The 19,234-nt window shown below is 43.0% G+C and overlaps 1 protein-coding gene across 4 annotated transcripts in view; it reads right to left on the reverse strand.

Moving 5' to 3' along the window:
* Positions 1-12,686, reverse strand: part of samd11 (sterile alpha motif domain containing 11) — a 63,232-nt gene extending 50,546 nt beyond the window's left edge. The window contains exons 1-2 of one of the 4 annotated variants that reach the window (XM_041059847.1): positions 11,539-12,686; positions 10,312-10,403 (exon numbers count right to left, since the gene is read on the reverse strand). In XM_041059847.1, coding sequence (XP_040915781.1) covers positions 10,312-10,403; positions 11,539-12,238 — 792 coding nt within the window. In that variant the 5' untranslated portion in view covers positions 12,239-12,686. Of the gene's footprint in view, positions 1-10,311; positions 10,404-10,637; positions 10,731-11,256; positions 11,361-11,538 lie in introns of those variants that run through there. The other 3 variants (XM_041059846.1, XM_041059848.1, XM_041059850.1) reach the window with 3 other exon arrangements.
* Between the last annotated feature and the right edge of the window lie 6,548 nt (positions 12,687-19,234).

The following is a 19,234-nucleotide window of genomic DNA, read 5'->3' on the forward strand; positions in this document are numbered from 1 at the left end:
CAACTTCCTTTTGACACAAGCTGTTTCTAAAAGTCACACCATACGTTTCTAATTGAAAACCAAACTGAAGGAGAAAAAAGTTGCTATGTGCATTGAGTGTTTATTTTTTTCCCCAAAGCTGTCAGGAGTAAGCAGAGAAAAAGAAGAGGATAAGGAGGAAAGCTTGGCCCTGGGGTCGTTAGGAAGTGAAGCTGGGTGACCTTTAATGTGACCTGAAGAGGTCACTGCAGATTAACATGGTCCTCTCACAGAGACGGGAGAAGGGGGAGATAGAGGGTAAGAGAAGCATAGAAATGGGAGGAGTGAGAAAAGAAGAGCAGAGGAGGTAGGAAATTATAGAAGAGCAAGGGAGCGACAGGCTGAGGAGAAAAGTTAACAGGGAAGACAGGGGCAGCGGATGTGGGCTTGTACAGGAGGGAGAAGAGAAAAGGTGAGAGAAAATACAGAAATGAAAGAGAATGTGGTGAGTCAAAAAATGAGAGAGAAAGCTCCACAGAAGAAAGGTCTGTCCGGTGAGGGAGACTGGACTTGGATTTGAAACTATATTCCCTCCTCTCCCTCTCTCTCTGTATGTGCCTACATCACTGCTCTTACTCTCGGACGCCTTCAAGCCCTCCAGCTATCCCTTCCACCACACGCAACCCTGCTCTCCACCACTCCTCCCCGCTCCCTCCTTCCCTTGCTCCTTCTATCCCAGGAGGCGCGGCTGCATGAGTGGCAGACGGGGGCAGGAGGAGGGATTTGGGGGCTCCTAGCCAAGAGGCAAACAGGTGCAGCCCCTCTGGAGTCTCTCAAATGGCAGACATTAAAAAGGAGTTGGAAGGGGGTGGGGGGTAAGACAGAGAAAGATGAAAACATCCCCCAGGATGAGCAGGCCACATAGTTCTGCACATTTCTCTCCTTTCTTTTTTCTTTCCTTGCCAGAAAAGAGGTTTTTCCTCCTTTCTTCTTTCCCGTCAGAGCTTTCTACAAGTTCTGCTGAAGCATTTGAGGACAGTGGATCACCTTCTGATTCTTCTACTACTTCCACACAAAGCCTCACTGTAGGAAGTTCGAGCTCCAACAGGGCGTTTGGGGGTGGGGCATCACATCAGAACAACAGAACAACAACTCGCATACATAGATGAAGCCACAGTTACATCTGTCAAACACACATCTGTTAAATACTAAGACTCCACCCTAAGTTTCTTCATAGCTTTCTTCACACTGTCAGGGAAAACACACAAGTGCACATGCTCGACACCCTCACACACTTACGCATGCACGCTCTCACACACACACACACACACACACACCTGTTCCTGTTCCTTAGAATTCCCCTCCAAAGCAGGGGATTTTACTTTGGAGCATGCCAGCAACATAGTGTATACAAGAATAGTTTGTCTTAGAGCAGTCGTGACTGTAGCTGTGTGTGTGTGTGTGTGCGTGTATGAGCGTGTAGACAACCACCCACATGGCCGTGACATACCCAGGCTGACAGCCCTTGCCCCCCCCCCCCCCCAAACCCTTCTCCCGGAAAGCCCCGATCCTTTCTTTAGTGGCACTGACGCAGAACTGGGGGTGAGCTCCCACTGCTTCCGGCAACACTTCCGCTGCACGGGGGAGGGCTCTCTGAAACAAAACACGAAGCAAAACACACCCCTGGCAGCCCACGTAGGAGCGCTGAAAGGAAGGGCGCCTGAACACTCAGGCTCATATGCGCACACACAAACACACACGCCTGAGCGCAGGCAACCTTACTGTGTGTGGTCAACCTCCTTTCAGCCATGGAAAAAAGTCTCTCATAAAAGTCCCACTAAAAGCACCTCTATGAATATCGCCTCCCACGCTTTCTGTCTGACAGTCAGGCAGCCAAGAAATATATCTGGGCTTCACATTTACACGCAGGCACTTGCAAAGACACACATACATACAGATGCACACGCACTGGGACACACTGACCAACTTATTACACAATCTAGACAGACAATTAAAATGGTCGTATCAGTACATGATATAAGCATTCAGGAACTCTTCCCATAAATAATCAAAAACTCTCACATTCATACAACAGATACAATATGCACTGCAAAGTGAACTTAAAATACTGAATGACAGAGGCAGATTACTGAAAGTTTGATACTGTACATTCAAACACAAAGGGCAAACAGCAATGCAGGTGTTCACTATAGTTACATATTATGAGTCGCATAGCATGAGATGCAAATACTACATATTAAACAGCCATACTGACTGGGTCTTAAATAAACAAGCGTGTCTCAGTTTGCATGTCTCAGTCTACCTCACGCAACCTCATTCACTTCCATTCATGTTAAAGTTTTCAGGAAAAACAGTTGACAGTGCCAAGCTATAGGTAATTGTCAGTGAGCTTTGTAAAATCTTTACAGATATTTCTTTACAAGACATTTATATTGCTGCAGTGATATCAAATCTTAGTTTGTAAGAGATTTGACATTACAGTTTATTGTACCCTTTTCATGCATTACACGTCTCATCAGTCAGCCACAGCTGATGAGGCCAATGGGAACAACATGTTACTTACACATGCTTACAATATACAGTAAAATCATCTTGCCTTTTAAAACTAATTTTCACATTATAACTTTTCTGTTATTGACTAGATACTTCAAATGAATATTTAACTTAAAATAAAGACGGTTTCCTTTTTTTTTCTCAGCTTTTCTCTATTTTTAGCAAGCCGCAACTAGCTTAGCTGGGTGACAAGATTACAATATGTTTTGTTGTAAGCAAGTATGACAATGAAGTCGAATTTAATTGATTCAGAAAGTGAAAGAAATTTGGTGCAAATGTGCAAAGTTAAGAGGTTCTTAGTCAATCAGTACCATAATTTTAGTTTTAGTGAATATCCATGTAATTTTCCACTGCCTAACAATTTTCAAGTCTCCCAAAGACTTCAGTGGCAATGAATGCCATTAAGTATGGTGGGCTATAATGTAATGTGTACTGAATACACTGTATTCATTTGTGATCAATAAATTTAAAAGACATCCTCTGAATACATGGGCATTTAATATATGGATATGGGTAACAAAGCCCTGATATTTCAAATAAAAACAATCTGTGACAGTGTATGGTGACTAACCTGCTTTCATTTACAGCCACATATGTTCCTGTATCTCATTTGGGTGGAGTCCTGAATTTATAAATACATAGCAGGGGTTTGGTTTAAAAGCAACAAAATGTTCTCATAGTGAAAAACAATACAGACTAATATCACAGCTACAGTACGCACTGGCCAGCAAATTCAAGCAGAAATTATAAAGCGATCTAATGTTTTCTCTCTAAATTTATTTCAGACTTTTAAATGAGCTCTTGGTGGAAAAGAGCACTAATAAGAGTGTTTGTTTTTTTTTTCTTTCTCCTTGCGTTATTTCCTGAAAGATGCAGAGACCTGCCGCTGGCTCCAGTCAGCATGAGTGAGCGCGCGCGCACGCACGCACACACAGACAGACACACGAACACACACACACAGCGGTAGCCGCCCGTGACATTCCTGCAGCTGCGGCGCTCTCTCTCCCTCGCACGCGCCCCCCCAGCGATCTCCCTGGGGGACGAATGCCTAATGAGTCACGCGCCTGTCTGCCGTTACCTCGCAGCGTGTGTGTATGTGTGTGAGTCCGTATGTGTGTGTGGAGGCGGGATGGAGGGCCGACTTGGCGCGAGCACTAGGGGAAAGGGGGAAGGGGAATGAGTAGACGACGAAGTGAGGGGAGCGGGGGTGAGGGGCGAAGCGGTCATTACCACGCTCACATCAGAGCTCTGAAACAAGGCCAAAACAAACTATTGGTCCGCTGTATGTGTGTGTGTGTGTGTGTGTGTGTGTGTGTGTGTGTGTGTGTGTGAGAGAGAGCCTGGAGATCCAGTTCATCACTGAGTACAAATTCTTCACTTTGTTTAGTCTCACCTCCTTATCTCCTTCTTCCCCCCTGACTCACCCACACAGACAGCCCTCCTGACATTTTCACAGGTGCACCTATGAAGGGCGCTTAGCTATAAATTTTCAAGCTTTCCTCAAACTGAGATTGTTCAGTGTACCAACATGACTGGTATAACCTGATTACTGAGAACACCCGGATTAAAGTAATAGTCTGATTTAAGCGTTTACATGGTTTGCAGTAAGCAGATTTCCCCCAGTAACCCAATAATAAAGTTTACATGATGTGTCTGATAGTCAGGACAGTGTTTGTCAGGATTTGCAGTCGCAAATAGAAAATGTCTCATTAGCACCACAGAGGAAGAAGAAACTGAAGAGACTGAGTGTTTATTATTTTTGCTTTGATGAATTCACCTTAATACAACCTCTGTTTCATCTAGTGGTAGTTGTGACATGAAAGCTGTTTTGCTGTCACCTCGAAATATTGTTAGTGTTCTGCTTTTTCTTCACCTCTCGCCATGACACTGTTCGGGCACATAGAAACACCCATTTGCATCCACTGTACTCCTTGACCTTTCTGGTGCATGTTCAGAATCAAAACAGTGAAAGAGATCAGACAAAGGCACGCCATACTGTCCAGGCCACAAAAAAAAACTGACAGGCCATCTATTTGCCTAATCTGGTAATAATCAAATTATCAGTGTGCACGTAAACGCACTAACTGCAAGATCTGCAACAACAGCAACGATCAAGACCGGCTGTGAACAAACTGCAGATATGTAATTAGAAACATGCTGAACTCTCATGGCATGAAAATATAATGCTCGTGTAGACACTTTTATTTACAGAAATAGAAGAATAAACACATTCCTCCATCACACATACATACACTAACTAGACAGTAGTACACACGCAGTAAAATATAGTCATTTTTAACCCAGTTTACATTGTTTGTATAATTGTGCAAAAGCACATTCATTTGTACATGTCTGTCAGTGTTCACACCCATCAGCAACTCACTATTGTAATTCGTTTGCGCTTATGCTGACATGTCAGAGTGATAAAGTTAAGTTGCTGCTTGTCTGTCATCCTGTCAGTCTGTCTGTATGTATTCCACATGTTGCTAGGATGTGATAGGAAAGGATCGAGTTTTTACTGCATGCTACCAATAATGATGTCATTATTGGTGATGACAAACAGGAAACACATGAGCCTGTTTGTAAAATATCCTGCGACACCTAATTCACTTAAAAGCTGGAATCTGTCATGTTTTTGCAAGTTAAAACTAAACCGAAGATGATGAGATAAAATAAAATCAGACAGTATCTGCACTGTCAACAGATGCATCTCAACAAATTTTCCTAAGACTATGAAGAGCATCACCAACCATGAGATCAGCCACTGTAAAACTTCTTATAAGTGCAAATGTACTTGGCAAAAATAAATCGGTTCTGATCTTAGATAATTGTGTGTGTGTGTGTGTGTGTGTGTGTGTGTGTGTGTATGTGTGTTTTATGTGCAGGCTATAGGCAACACTTGGTTGTTCAAGGCCGTGTGAGAGAAAGAAAAAAAAGTGAGAAAGCACCGTAGGGTGGACAGGCATGCGACCAAGTCCCCCCCGCCTAGCCATACACACATGTGCGCACACATGCGCGCGCACACACACATACACGCTCACACACAAACGCTCTCCTACACTCTTGGCCCCCACGCGCTGAGCCGAGCGGGCAGTTGCAGCCCAGTGGAGCGGCACAGGGTAAGGAGGGAGGGATGGGGGGGAGCAGGAAGGGGAGGGGGTGAGGTGCACAGAGGGCGAGAGGCGGTGATGGGGGAGGGGGGGGCTGCTAGGGCGGCGCTGGGAGGTCAGTGGCGGTGCAATCAAGCATGCCGGTGCGCCTCTCACTCGCCTCTTTCCCTCTTGTTTCTCTCTCTCCTTCTTCCTCCCATATTCTCTCTGTGTGTCTCTCTCAGTGTTTAGATAGGCCCACCGAGGCCACCACAGGGGAGCTTCACAGACAGGTAACGGCTGGGGCCTTCTCTCCCTTGGCAAACACAAGGGAAGTGGAGGCGAGCAAGTAGTTGTGGTTGGTAAATTACACTCGTGTTTTCTGTGGTTCTAGTCCCCAGAAGGATAAAATTTGATCTGGACAATTATTAGAATCTCATTTAAAGTTTGACACGCTTGACACAGTTCCATTAAATAAACTAGCACAACTGAGTACATACAGTCCTTGGCGAGGTTCAGACGAATCACACACAACTTTACACACAGCTACACTTTATGAAATAAAGGTAGGTAAAGGTAAGATAAACCCAGATGACCCTTGTTAATGCTTAGTTAACAGTTTGGCTGGTTTATCCATCTTTAATGTCCCTCATACTGACTTCTTAGCACTATTAGTATCACACAAAATGAGTTACAAATATAAACGAAAGCGAAAAAATCGATGTTTGTCTTGGCTTCCTTACACAGAATATAATGATCAGCAAACTCATAACTCATCTACTTTCTTGCAACTAAATCACTGATTAAATTTAATAATAATCAAAAACTGAAAATATAACTGCACGACATGAATTTTACATCAAACTATTCCTGCGCTGATACATGATGTGTGTGTGTCTGAGTATATTGATGAGTGTATGAACGCTAATCTATGACTGCACAGTACTGTCTGCAAAGGCCTAATGGGACAGGGTGAGCCTGCAACTATCAGAGGAAATCACATGGCAAAAAAGAAACAGACAAACTCTTCTCACAAACATGCACACACACACACACACACACACACACACACCACACACACACCACACACACACACACACACACACTCACTCACACATACAGATGTTGGGAGGAGGGTTTTTAGAAATATCTCCATTGGCTTTGTTGTGATAAACCACATTTGGCTGATAGACAGATGCTCCAACTTATTTTAGCTGCCTTTTAACAGGGTCCACACCCAAACACACACACACATACACTTATTCAGTGTGCAAATATGTACAACACTTCGAGAAGCTCAAAGGCGGCATGTACATATCTGCAAGTTAAGACAATCGCATTCAGCTCTCTATCAATCTCTGGCATCTAGCTGAAATGCACACTAGTGGAAGCTAATGGCTAATTTGCAAAATTAAACTGTTTATATACAGAAAGACAACAAGAGGCATGAAAGTGTTTTTGCATGTATGCAACTGTTACTGAACTTCTATGTGTCTGACACACATTCTATTTCGTATTGATCTCTATCAGTGAGACTAAGACCCACAGTGAGCGAACAGCTCGTTACAGGCCCACTTGATCTCTAATTTGTCCAATACACAGAGAGATGCACACAAAAGTGCACAAATACGCTCCACATGATCACAGTTCTGCACACTTCTGGGCCAGTGACCGATTCCAGTGTTACCATAGCAACGCAGCCTGAGCAACACGCATGCATGCACGTGCACAAACCCACAACACACACAACAGAAACAGTGTACAGTAGGTAGATGATCTATGAAGCATCCAGTTATATGCTAAAATGTGTATGGCTGTGTTTATGTCTAGATGTTTGTGTGTGTGTGTGTGTGTGTGTGTGTGTGTGTGTGTGTTTAATTTCACTTTGCAAGAGGAGCCCTTGATTGGAGGAGGTCTTTACGAGCCGGAGGAGGGGAGTGTAATTTCCTCCCGGCCTCCGCCAGTTCCGCTGAAATAACAGAGCAGAGGAAGCCCAGCTCTCCCAGGAGGAGACATACACGAACACACACATGCACACACAGCAGGCAGGCAAGTCAGCCAGCCATCACGATGACAAATAATCACAGACACGCACACAGAAAAACAGAAACAAACTAACACGTATGAATGTATGGACAAAAACACAAAACACACCAAGCTTAGAATTAAGTTCAACATACATACATAAACTTCAGTATTATATTGTATTAATACCAAAGATGCAATACATACAGGCCCAGAATAAGTATCAGCTAATAACTTCAAGGTGCAAGTTTAATAATAGTTAAAGCTGCCAAGAGAGAGAAATCATTTAACCACCTGATTATCACATAATAACAGACTTAATAGAAAGACAACACACCTTGACAGCGAGTCATCAACAGTGTATCAATCATGAACTGATTTAATTTCAGTGTGTGGATAAACATCGCTGTGATCACATTTAAATTCTTAACTGTTGAGTGTAACAACGGTTCAGTTTGTGTCGTGTCGTTGTAAACAGCTTGTGCCTGAGCCGACACAGCAAATTAACTTCCACGAGTTCTGAGCAGGCAGGTGAAATGTCATCCCACCAGCTGCTGCACTTTTTTTTTTTTTTTTTTTATGATCGCTTGCCTCATGCCTATAGCGAAACAAGATCACTCAAAGTTCAGCCGTCAAACTTTCAAAATAAATGTCTGCATGAGGTAATTTGTGTCAGTAGGCAGGCATGTAGTGTGTGTATATGTGTGTGAGTGTGAGAGAGAGAGAGAGCTCATCAGTGAGGGAGTGCTGGCTGCCATGCCCTGAGGGGAGTCAGTGGGGAGAGAGGGAGACGCCAGTACAGGCCATACAAGTCCCACTGCCTTCCCTCCTCCGCCTAGCCCTCACCGCCTCGCACAGAACTGCCAACATACTTAGCCTGTGTGTATGTGTATGTGTGTGTATTCGTGTGCACGTGTGTGTGTGTGTGTGTGTGTCATGGTGGTATTCACTTGGTGGGTTAGACTTCAGGCTTCACCACCACACAAGGAAAGGAAGAGAGGGAGAAAAGGCTACAACAACAACCTTAAGGCTCTCATATCCGTGCTTACGTCAATTACAAAGTTTTACTCCGTCACAGCTATAATTGAAGTGGAACTGTACAAGCCCTTGCAAGCCAAAAGCCAATCACTCTGATATCTGTAATGAGCCTAAACAGAAGCAAACACGCTCAGATTCTTAAATCCTGCTGTACCAAAAAATAAGACATGAGAATTTCTACTATCTGTTTTCACTGCCCCCAACCTCCCTCAGGTAATTCATCTTGGCTGAACCGTATGTGTCAGGGTACAGGTCTTCATTCTTGGCTGTGAAAAATGTCACCAGTTTACCTGTATCACTCAAACACCTCCGGCTTATCTAAACCGCCTTTGCCTTGCGTGCCTCGCACACAATAATCAGCAGTAGCCACGCTCAGTAGCTCGCTAAGCCTCTTACACCCTTCCCTCAAGATTAGTGCTTGGGAGCGACGACAGATGCGCTTCGTGGTGATAAAAACACACACACACACACAAACACACTCACAGCCCGCCGCACCTGTGTGAACAGATTTGGCGACGGTGAGCCGGCAGTGTGCTTGCTCAAAGCTGACACAAACACACAGACACAGAGCGGTGATGCCGTAATCGTGACACACCTGCAAGGCCTCGAGGTTTTGGCATCGTGCCCCTGGCCAAGCCCTGAGGGAAGCACAAGGCAAACAAAAGTTCAACAGCCAGGTGAGGAAACCGATTCAATGAGACAGAAGAGCCCGACCAACGACACCTTACCCTAAGTAGCCATACTGAACAGCTCAAAGCCTCTGAAGAAAAGGCTGTTTGATACTCTGCGCTTGTGAAAGGCTGAAAGTGGATTTGGTATTCATGCTGAGAAAAATTACCATCAAAGTTGACATGTGTGCCTGTAGGGTCTTCACCATCAAGGTTACAAAGAGAGACAATGCTCCATACACACACACACACACACACACACCCACTGTTTCATGCACGTAGAGCTGGGTGACAAAAACACAAATATCACAGGGAAATATCAGCGTGACTAGCGCTGCTTTCACACAGCCTAAAATAAATGTAAATTATACAATAGTGATACAATCTATGAGGGAAGAAATAAACAAAAATAGATAATAATATTAGTAACGGGGGTCTGTACAGAATGACCCTTTTGAGACAAATTTATGATTTTGGGCTACATCAATAAAACTGACTTCACTTGATATAACAGCCAAGCAGGTTCAAGCATTCAGCATTAATTTAACTGAGAAAGAGAAAACAATCAAAAAAAACATTTGTATTTCTTGACTATAAAATACAAATTTTAGGCTTTAATTACAATATCACCATATCAAATACTAGTCAGCATCTAGTCTTCTAATACAAATGCTTGTAAAAAATCAATTTATCTCCCAGCTCTGTTTGTATTTGTTATGCTCTTTGATAAGTTACAAACTTCACCAGTGAAAATTCGTGGTCTCCACAGTTAACAATCCAGCCTCTTCTAACCCTACATATCCACTGCAAAGAAGTTGTCCTCAAGTCAAATAAAAGTGATATATAATCACTAGCTCCTCCTAGTTACCTAGTAATCACATTGACACAACAAGCAGAGAAGGGGAAGGAGGGGGGGCTTGCAGCAGTAACACCAATCTGAGAGAAGATGAAATTCTTACCACTGGAGATGAAATTCGACAACCAGGACAATCACAGATTGGAGGGTGCACCTGTAAGATTCCTTTGGACATGAGAGTCTTGAGACTTTTACCTGGAAAACAAACAAGAGACACAAGATACTTTTAGGTAATGTGTACCAAACCATGTTCTCCAGACAGTAAAATCATCTCCTCAATGGCACAACATGTGATAAGGCTTTAACAACATGACTAAGGAACGGGCCTGTTTCTTCAGCCCATTATCTCAGGACTTTTCAAGACAAATCATCTTTTTTTTTTTAAATCCTTCAATAAAGAGTCAGTACGTGCAGACAAAGTTCACTCACCTCTCTACATATTTGCCATAAACTTTAATTCGACCCATAGTCCTGTGTGGTAAGCCTGAGAGACAGCAGCCTACTGTCATCTGTTTATAGGAATCGGTATATTAAAGTATCGTGCTATCATTTTTGACCTGTGGGCGACAACCCCCCACCCCCCAGCAGCTCTGCCTGCATAAACTTGTGCGTGCGCGAAATTGTGTAGGGTGAGGGTGCGCGCACCACGCGTAATTATTGCATAGAAATACCCTCCAATAAATGTCAACATAAGAAACACCGGAACATGATCATTCTGTTAATGATGGCAATGTTGTTGAGCCGAAATATTCAACAAACACGTACTAAATGAGTCCGTAGACTACATCGACTACACGTGTAGTATTAAGTCGAAATTTTGAATTGGATGCAAAATGATCACATTAAACACTGACTTTGGTGTTGAACGGGCAAACAACAAGCTCGTTTTAAAAAAAAATCTCTCTCAAACATACGATGCGTAAAAGTGTCAACACCCATGCACAAGTGCAGCTTCACTGCACGGAACCATTCATCCCGTAACGAGGAAAAAATAAACTATTTTAACTGTCACACATTGAATTATCTACACCATGTCTAAACTTTTCACCTCAGTTCCGGTGCAGTCTACTCCAGATGCCCCGGTTTGTTGAACGATCGCAGCCCAAACTCTGTGTCAAAGCCTCGGAGTGTATGTGGAAGATATGCGCCTTTTCTCGTCTGTCTCCTTACGCACTGACTGCTGTAACCCTTTCACTCCAAACCTCAGCACCGAACCACGAGACCCAAGTTTATGCCCAGAATAAGCGGCGTCTAAAAAAGTGTTGAATTAATGGTGATGTGTCCGCTCTCTATGCCCACGAACCGTGAGAACAGTGAAGGTTGTTCTTACCTTTGTGTCTAATACTCCGTTTCCAATCTTTGGCAGTCTCTCGTCCACTGACAAACTGGAACTCATTGGGGGTGAGCCACTCACCCCTGTATTTAATTGAAGGTCCCTTACTGCCTTGACACAGTTTATTAATATAAAGCAAAGCCTTGTTTTCCCCGCACTCCACCTCGATGCACGGCTCCCCGTTATCGAAGAAGGGCTGAAAGTCGGGGATGGAGGAGAATCTCTCCAGCATTAAGTCGTCCGTGTGATGGTGGAGATGCTGGTGATGCAGCGCCGAGTCGTGGAGCCCCAAGTACGCACGGTGATGGGCGAAAATGTGGTCGTAGGGCGGCGGATGCGGGGTCACCACGGGGATGGCGGTGGCATTTAAAGGGGCCAAGTATTCGGACTGGTTGAAAGCAGTCAATGCCATGTCGTCTCCATCCAGCCTCTCCTTTTTGATGGCAGGCATGTTAGTAGGAGCCGAGCGCCGATAACAAGTGAAAAGCTGCTCGCCCGATCCAACTTGAGCGTCCTCTCCGTCTGTGAGTTGGGCTGACCCAGACTTGGAGACGCGCCGCTTGGTTTTACGCAGAGCCCCCGTGTCGCCGTGAGACAGCGGTCTGTTGAAGTTGCCGGATAGATTCCCATTCAGTAGTTTCCAGCTCGCAGCGGCAGCAGCGCTCTCCGCCAGCCTCACAGATCCTACCTCCCACATTTAATCACACTCGCTCTGTTAATACCTGACATGCTGGGTAGCCCTGAGCCCCGGACATTATGTTACCTACGGTGATCATTGCCGGTCTCAGATATACGTCATGTCTATTATTACTTCGCCTTTGGGGAAATTAGAAGCAAGAGCTTTTTTTTTTCACTCAGTAGCGGTATAATTTTGAATCGTCTAAAAATTAAAAATAAAAACAAAAACAACGCACATCCACTCAGTTAAGGGGAGTTTACACGTGGCCAAGATACAATTTCATAGCCAGTAAATACATTAAAAGAAACTGATAACAGCACATTTCTCCTGTTAGACTAATTAAATCAATGTGGCATTTGGCATTAATAAGAAACATAAGCCGCACACATCAGGCTTGATATCCCTGAGTAGTCTTTGCGCAACATTAATAGAGTTGAAAGTTTGGAAAGAGTTGTTTTTAACCCCTGTGTATGTCGTTGAAGTCACGCTGAAGTTCACAGACCCAGACCAAACAAGATTTGCACTCTCCGCCGCTTCTCAACTTGGCCCATTTAAACAGCGGAGGCTCGGCGAGAGCCACGGAGGGGAGGGGGGACTGCGAGGGACGGCGCTTCAGTGGTAAAAAAGTGGAGGAACCATCATTAGTGAGGAAGTGAACAGTCATTTCCACCCATGCAGCTGAATATAAAACTCATGACTCTTTTTTTTTTTTAAATATTCACAATTTATAAAGACCATACATTGATTTAAGACTATTAAGTGCAGCACTTCCTGAATCTGGCTTTCACTATTTCATAGTTTCCACTTGGTAAAAAATTCCACCTAAAATTGACAACTTGCGATTATTTTAAAGCCAAGTAAACCCAGCCCTAAAGTGGGCTTTCACTTTTCAGGGCAACAGACTACATACATAACATACATACGCCCCACCACAAAAAAATCATGACTTGATCACTTATGATAATTTATAATGAAACAGCTTTAAATCAGACCTTCACCATTAAACATACACAAAAAGCTCTGGATTGGGTTGTACATGTCAAAGGCCACCACTTCTACCCATGACATCAGCCGCAGGTCAGCACGCTGGATGTGTTATGTTCTCCTCGTGGGTCTAAATCCAACCATCTATTTGTTATACTCCACCTACAGTGACACCACCTTGCCCTCTCTCACCCCATGAAACTACTCACCTGCTGCAGCCGCTTTTGTGAGCCACGCTTGAATGTGTGTATGGAGGCGTCAGTGGTTAAACCCCCCATCATAATGTTTTACATTACGTTTAAGTTTAACATCACAAAACTGGAAACAGCTGCTATGTTTTAGGGTTTTGTGAAGGGCATTTTTTAAACAGACTAAGCCTAAAGGCAACCTCCATTAAACCTTATTTATTTTTTAACTTTTACATTAACTAAAACATAACCTTGATCTATGTTCTTTGAATTGCATTTTGATGTAATTATGGGTTACAAGCAAGAGTAGGTATAGAGGATTACAAAAGTATAGATCACATGTGTAACTACTGCTGCAAGCTTTTTGCTTTAGCTGAAATAAAACCTCCTAAGCGTGGAACCACATTTTCTGAAAGCACTTTCTCTCCACACTGTCTGCAGGGCATGTTCCCCTGAGCTCCTGGAGCTCATGTGCAGGACCACATCTGACCCCCATCAGCGGAGAACCACCCAGGTGGATCCACCACCGACACATGGAATAGCCATTCGAGCTGCAGAGGTGGGGTCCAAGGCGATGTGTGTCAGGGGCCTATAAATCAGGCCAAACTGCCTCTGACACACACAGGAAGGAGGCACACCACACCGCAAACGGAAGCGGAGCACGGGAAGGCCAGAGACCACAGCCTGGCCAGAACTGGTATTATGCCTACAGCCAAGACCAGGCAGGCAAACACACACACGGCAGACATTTACAAAAACACATGCCAGCTACGTCACCAAAGATGATGACGGACCGTAGATTGACATTTTTCCTTTTTGGAGCTGAGCAGCTGTGATGTCTGAAGGCAAGGTAATGGAAATTGTGGGTTTGTGGATCAAGAAGAGACAAAAACAGATTTTAGAATCACAACTAAACAAACTAAACTGGAACAAAAAAATAAAAAATAAAGGGTGACCAGACATCACTTATCCAACAGCTACCCGATACCTATAAAGTGAACTGAAAAATGAAATCGAAAGGCAACATTTTTCAACCAAACAATAATGTCACTTCCCACATGTTGGGGAGTACACTGAACAGTAGCACTGACATAAATCATGAGCTGCTGACATTTAGGGCGTATGTTTACAAAGCCGTTTCTAGGAAGTGGAACACTGCATTTCAGATGAGAAGCTCTTTGATTGTCTCTTTATCAAACCAGCCCTCACAACATCGAAATGTCTCAATGGAAACCTTGTTGATACTTGCGTGGGTGCTGGAGGTTGTACCATCGGGAGAGCCCTGATGAAACTAGTCATAAAGGGGACACCCATGCCCACTCTCCAACCCACGCCCTGTCCATGATCGTGACTCATTCTCGGTGGCTCATCGTGAAGGGGTTCCCCAAACTTGAATAGTGACGACACTTCAACTTTCAGATCTTCAAAAATTGGTTCGTGTTAACTGAGTCGATTTTTCCATCAGCCTTTGTGTGTTTTTCATAAAAATATTTGATGCGCGGGGGGGGGGAACCTTGTTTAACCTTTCCACCTCACGTAACCTTTTCTTACTTCTTTTACTACAAGCGTAGAAGAGTCCTGTGTATCTAAAAAAAATATCTGTCAGAGAAAAACCCACACCTGCTCTTACAACCCATGAATTTACAATGAATTAGGAAATCCCGATGTCAGTACATATATTACAGTAAGCAGGAACTTGCTTTGTCAAAAGCCAGTTACTTTTGTTTAGATTGCTTATCTGCTCTCACATGGCACAAAGAGTTTTTAATTCTAGTTTTTTATTCTATCAGTTTGATTCTGATAATCCAGCTGTAGAGTATGTTTAGTATGATGATGATGAATTTTTAATAGAACATGTGTGATTTTATATTTTACACAGCAAAGCTAATGAATCATAAAAGCAAAACTACACCTGATACCCTGATCATCTGAAATGTTAAATGTTTTTTTTTTAATGTAAGGTGCACTGAATTTACTTTTTGTTGTGAACTGCAATCAGTCAGTCAGTGATCTCCTTTGTTTCCCAGGAAGCCTCTGAACATCTTCCACAGAAGTAAACTCACTGCATTCAGCTTTTGGTTTCAAATATGCAAGAGGAGGAGTAACAGAATTAGCAAAATGACTTCTTCCAGTCAAGTGACAATAAGGCAAACCTGTTACTCAAAACGCAACAATACAAGCTGCTCTCAATGGAGACACTGGTGTCTCCTCCTCTTACAGTTTCTCTATTGCTCAATGCTGGGTCAAGTGTGATTAATCTAGTGAGTCTTTAACACAAAACCCTAACTCTTATATTCTCAGCATCTGACGCCAAAAACCATCAACGGTTTAAATTCAAACATTAGCCAACTTCATGACTGGATATCCACAGGAAGAAAACTAATCCACCACCAAAGAACAAAACAGAATTCAAAAGAGTGTCAAGTTTAAGGATGGATTTTTTTTTTCATCTCTTCTTGTGGACATTATAATTCACATTGAGATGCATCATGTTTTCACTGTTTCAGTATGTCATACAGACATGTTACACTGTTGCCAGTATCATGATAGATTTGCTGGAGGAGTTTCTTCCACATATCCAGACTTTTAAACTGTATGGCTCTCATAAGCATAGTGCTGTAAGTGTGTTGGAAAAATCCTGAACAGAATTTCTGCACTGTGGTACACAGCCTGTAAATACTGTCCACATACGCACAAGGTTACTGTCTACAAAACTCACTGAAATGGAAGAAGATTCAAAATGTAGTGAAATAAAAATAATATATGTGATTAAATAATACAAAGCTTGCCCTTTTGGCTATCCATTGTCTTTTGAAGTACAGAGATACTGTATTTAGATACAGCCAAATGCAGATTATGTAATACAGAGATACATATTGAAGACTTCCATGGATGGTTGTATTACGAATGAGCAATATCATGGACAAACTATGGTGATTTAACTACAGTAATTGCAATTTAAGATTAAAGTCAAAAATTCCCATCGTAGCTAGAATCTTGTTTAGATCAAAGACAGTGGATTTGAAAGGCCGGAACCTGGGAATGTTTGGCAGGTTCATTAATGTCTTAAATTATTCATCAAGTATTATAACTGTTGGTAATTAATTTTCTGTTGATCTGCTCCTCAGTTAATTGACTAATTCATTTTAGCACTAATGGTGATAGTATGAGATAACGTGTTACTCTGCGACTTTCAGCCATACAAGGTTTCACTACTTTAAAAACAAAAAAACAAAAAAAACCCTGTTATATAAAACAAACATGAGCTGACACCTGAGTTTAGTGAGATCAGTCCTCAGGCTGCAAACCATAAAGGATGTTTACTGAAAATGTCGGTTATTTTTCCATGTAATGAGGCACAAATTCTGCCCTTCCTCAAAATGCACTTCATGTCCATTCCTTCCTCTCTTCGTACGACGGGAACCCCCCTAACGCGGCCCCCGCCTCTGCGCCGTTGTTGGCAGCAGCCCCGGAGCCGCAGCGCTGCCGGCGGGGGAGAGAGGTAATAAATAACCCGGGGAGAGGAGCGGAGACCGCCGGGCGGTGCACAGTCTGACCTGACAAATACTCACTGGAAAACCATCAGAGAGCGAGAGCCCACCCCTAGCGCTTGGAGCCAGCCTTTCAGACATGAGCTGCAAAATATATAGGCCTGCCCCTACTGGAAAAAAAAGAAGAAAGGAAGACAGACAGAAGCGTCTCCTTCTCCCCCCTTCCCTCCCTCCCCCGTCCACTTCCACCGCCGGAGACACGGCGAGAGTAATTAACTATTTAAAGCAGAGTATGAATGTCTTTATAAGGCGTTCGCACTATGTCTTGTCCAATTTCCCCACAGAAATATAAGAGACTGTAAACAAGCCGGAGGAAGTTTTAAAAAAGCAACTTAAGTTTTGCTTGAGGTGTTCAGACTGGAGACTGAACCCAATTAGAGTCAGTAACCCACGAGGTCTACTTCTGTAGACTTGTGTAAGATATAACTTTTCAGGGGCCTTGAAAACATCCAAACATGTTGTCTGAAGTTGGTGACCTGCTCTGTGATTCTGATTCTCAATTCTAAAATCAAAGCTTAAACCCAAAAGTAGAAAGTAATATATTTTCTCACCGACGTCCAGTGGGATCTGGCAATACAAACAGTTTTGGTTTTACCTGAATTGGCTTTGAGGAGAGTGGGGTATCTGTCTGAGATTTCACCACCAACCCAAAAATAATGGAAGTAAATGGGATTTCATGGATGGAGCCTTGAAAAAGCACACTCAGTGTCCTTGTCACATGATGATTCACAAACCTCGCTGTCAACAGGTTTCACACCTTTCTTTGGTAGTAAGTAGCTGTAGTTCCAAGGTAAAGTCAAAGGTGACATCTGTGGATTACTCTTGATAATCTGTGGATTATCCAGAGTATTGACACTGTTTCTGGAACAACACACTGACACTGAATTTTAAAATAAATATAATTTTGTCACAAAATTCCATTCACTTCTATTGTATTGATGTGGGACCAAACAAGAGTTTGATACCACCTGAGCAAATTATACTAAAACTATAAGCCTGGCCACATAACACAAATGGATTATTACTTATCTATTTAATTATTTTTGTTTTGTTTTTGGGTGAACTAACCCCTTTAAATCCAGACAAGAACATTGATATTGTATGGTTTCTTCAAAATTCTGGATTTCTTTCCATCTGCACATTGCAACTATGGTATGATTGACGTTAGTGATTATGGCAAATAAACTTTGGCTAAAGCTTGGTTAGGGTTAGGCACTTAAAACACATGGTTAAGGTTAGGGAAAGACTGTGGTGACAGTTAAACTATAAGCCAAACATGAATTGCAGGGCTGTGATGGGACAGAAACTCCTGCGTGATATGAACATGCTACACCCTACACACCCCCCCACCCCGCCCCAATCTCTTCACTCTTACTTTAGCCTCACTATGTAAAGGGCACATGACTTCCTATATTGGCAAAATGGATGTAATCCCCAGAGATACTGGGCCATTCAAAGAGATGACTGAACCAATAATGTAGCAAATATCTGGGCCATGATGAAATGTCACATTGCTAACCTGCACATCAAACTGGAAATCACCCTGATTCTAATTCATAGCACTACATTTCATCTTCCTCCGCTTATTTTTTTTTAATACAATTTCTGTGCTATTTGATAGAGCAGAAAAAGCTAGACAACACCTCTTGCTTCGGGTCAACCTTCTGTTGTAGCTGTTAATACTCATTAAGTCTATTTGCTCCTTTGAAACGGTCCTACCTTTGCTGACTCATTCTCATTTTATCTCGACATGAAACCTCTCAAGGGTCCTGGAGGGAGTTTAGCTCCCCTAAGCTGGAATTTGAGGAATTTAATATCGTAAAATGTTTCAGGGGATACAGTCTGTGGGTTTGCAGTTTTTCTATGTTAGCAGACACCGAGAAACATCACACATTAGAGGGGAAATATGTGGATCAGAGTGCTGAATTTCTGACGAGAGTCTTTGGAAAGCACTAATTTTGGCATTTCAATACCCTCCATCTGGTGGTAGTGCTAAACACCACATCATATTTCAAAACTTTTCATTCTCAGTATGTATCTCTAATTGCTCACCAGGTGGTGTTTTTGGCCACTGTGCAGTCTCTGAACACCAGCCCCTTTATTCAATAAGGTCTAAGTTAAATTTCCCCTTCGTTTTAGGTTTCAAAACATTTTTAACAGTGTATGGCCCCTGTACGCACGGAGACACCTCTGTGCTATTTATACGGTATAACCTAGGCCTTAAGCTAAATCTTCATCCAAACACTTGTCCAAAACCACCCCCCCCCCCCCCCCCCCAAAAAAAAAAAACT

Source organism: Toxotes jaculatrix, chromosome 2 (assembly GCF_017976425.1).
Source record: "Toxotes jaculatrix isolate fToxJac2 chromosome 2, fToxJac2.pri, whole genome shotgun sequence".
Lineage (NCBI taxonomy): Eukaryota > Metazoa > Chordata > Actinopteri > Toxotidae > Toxotes > Toxotes jaculatrix.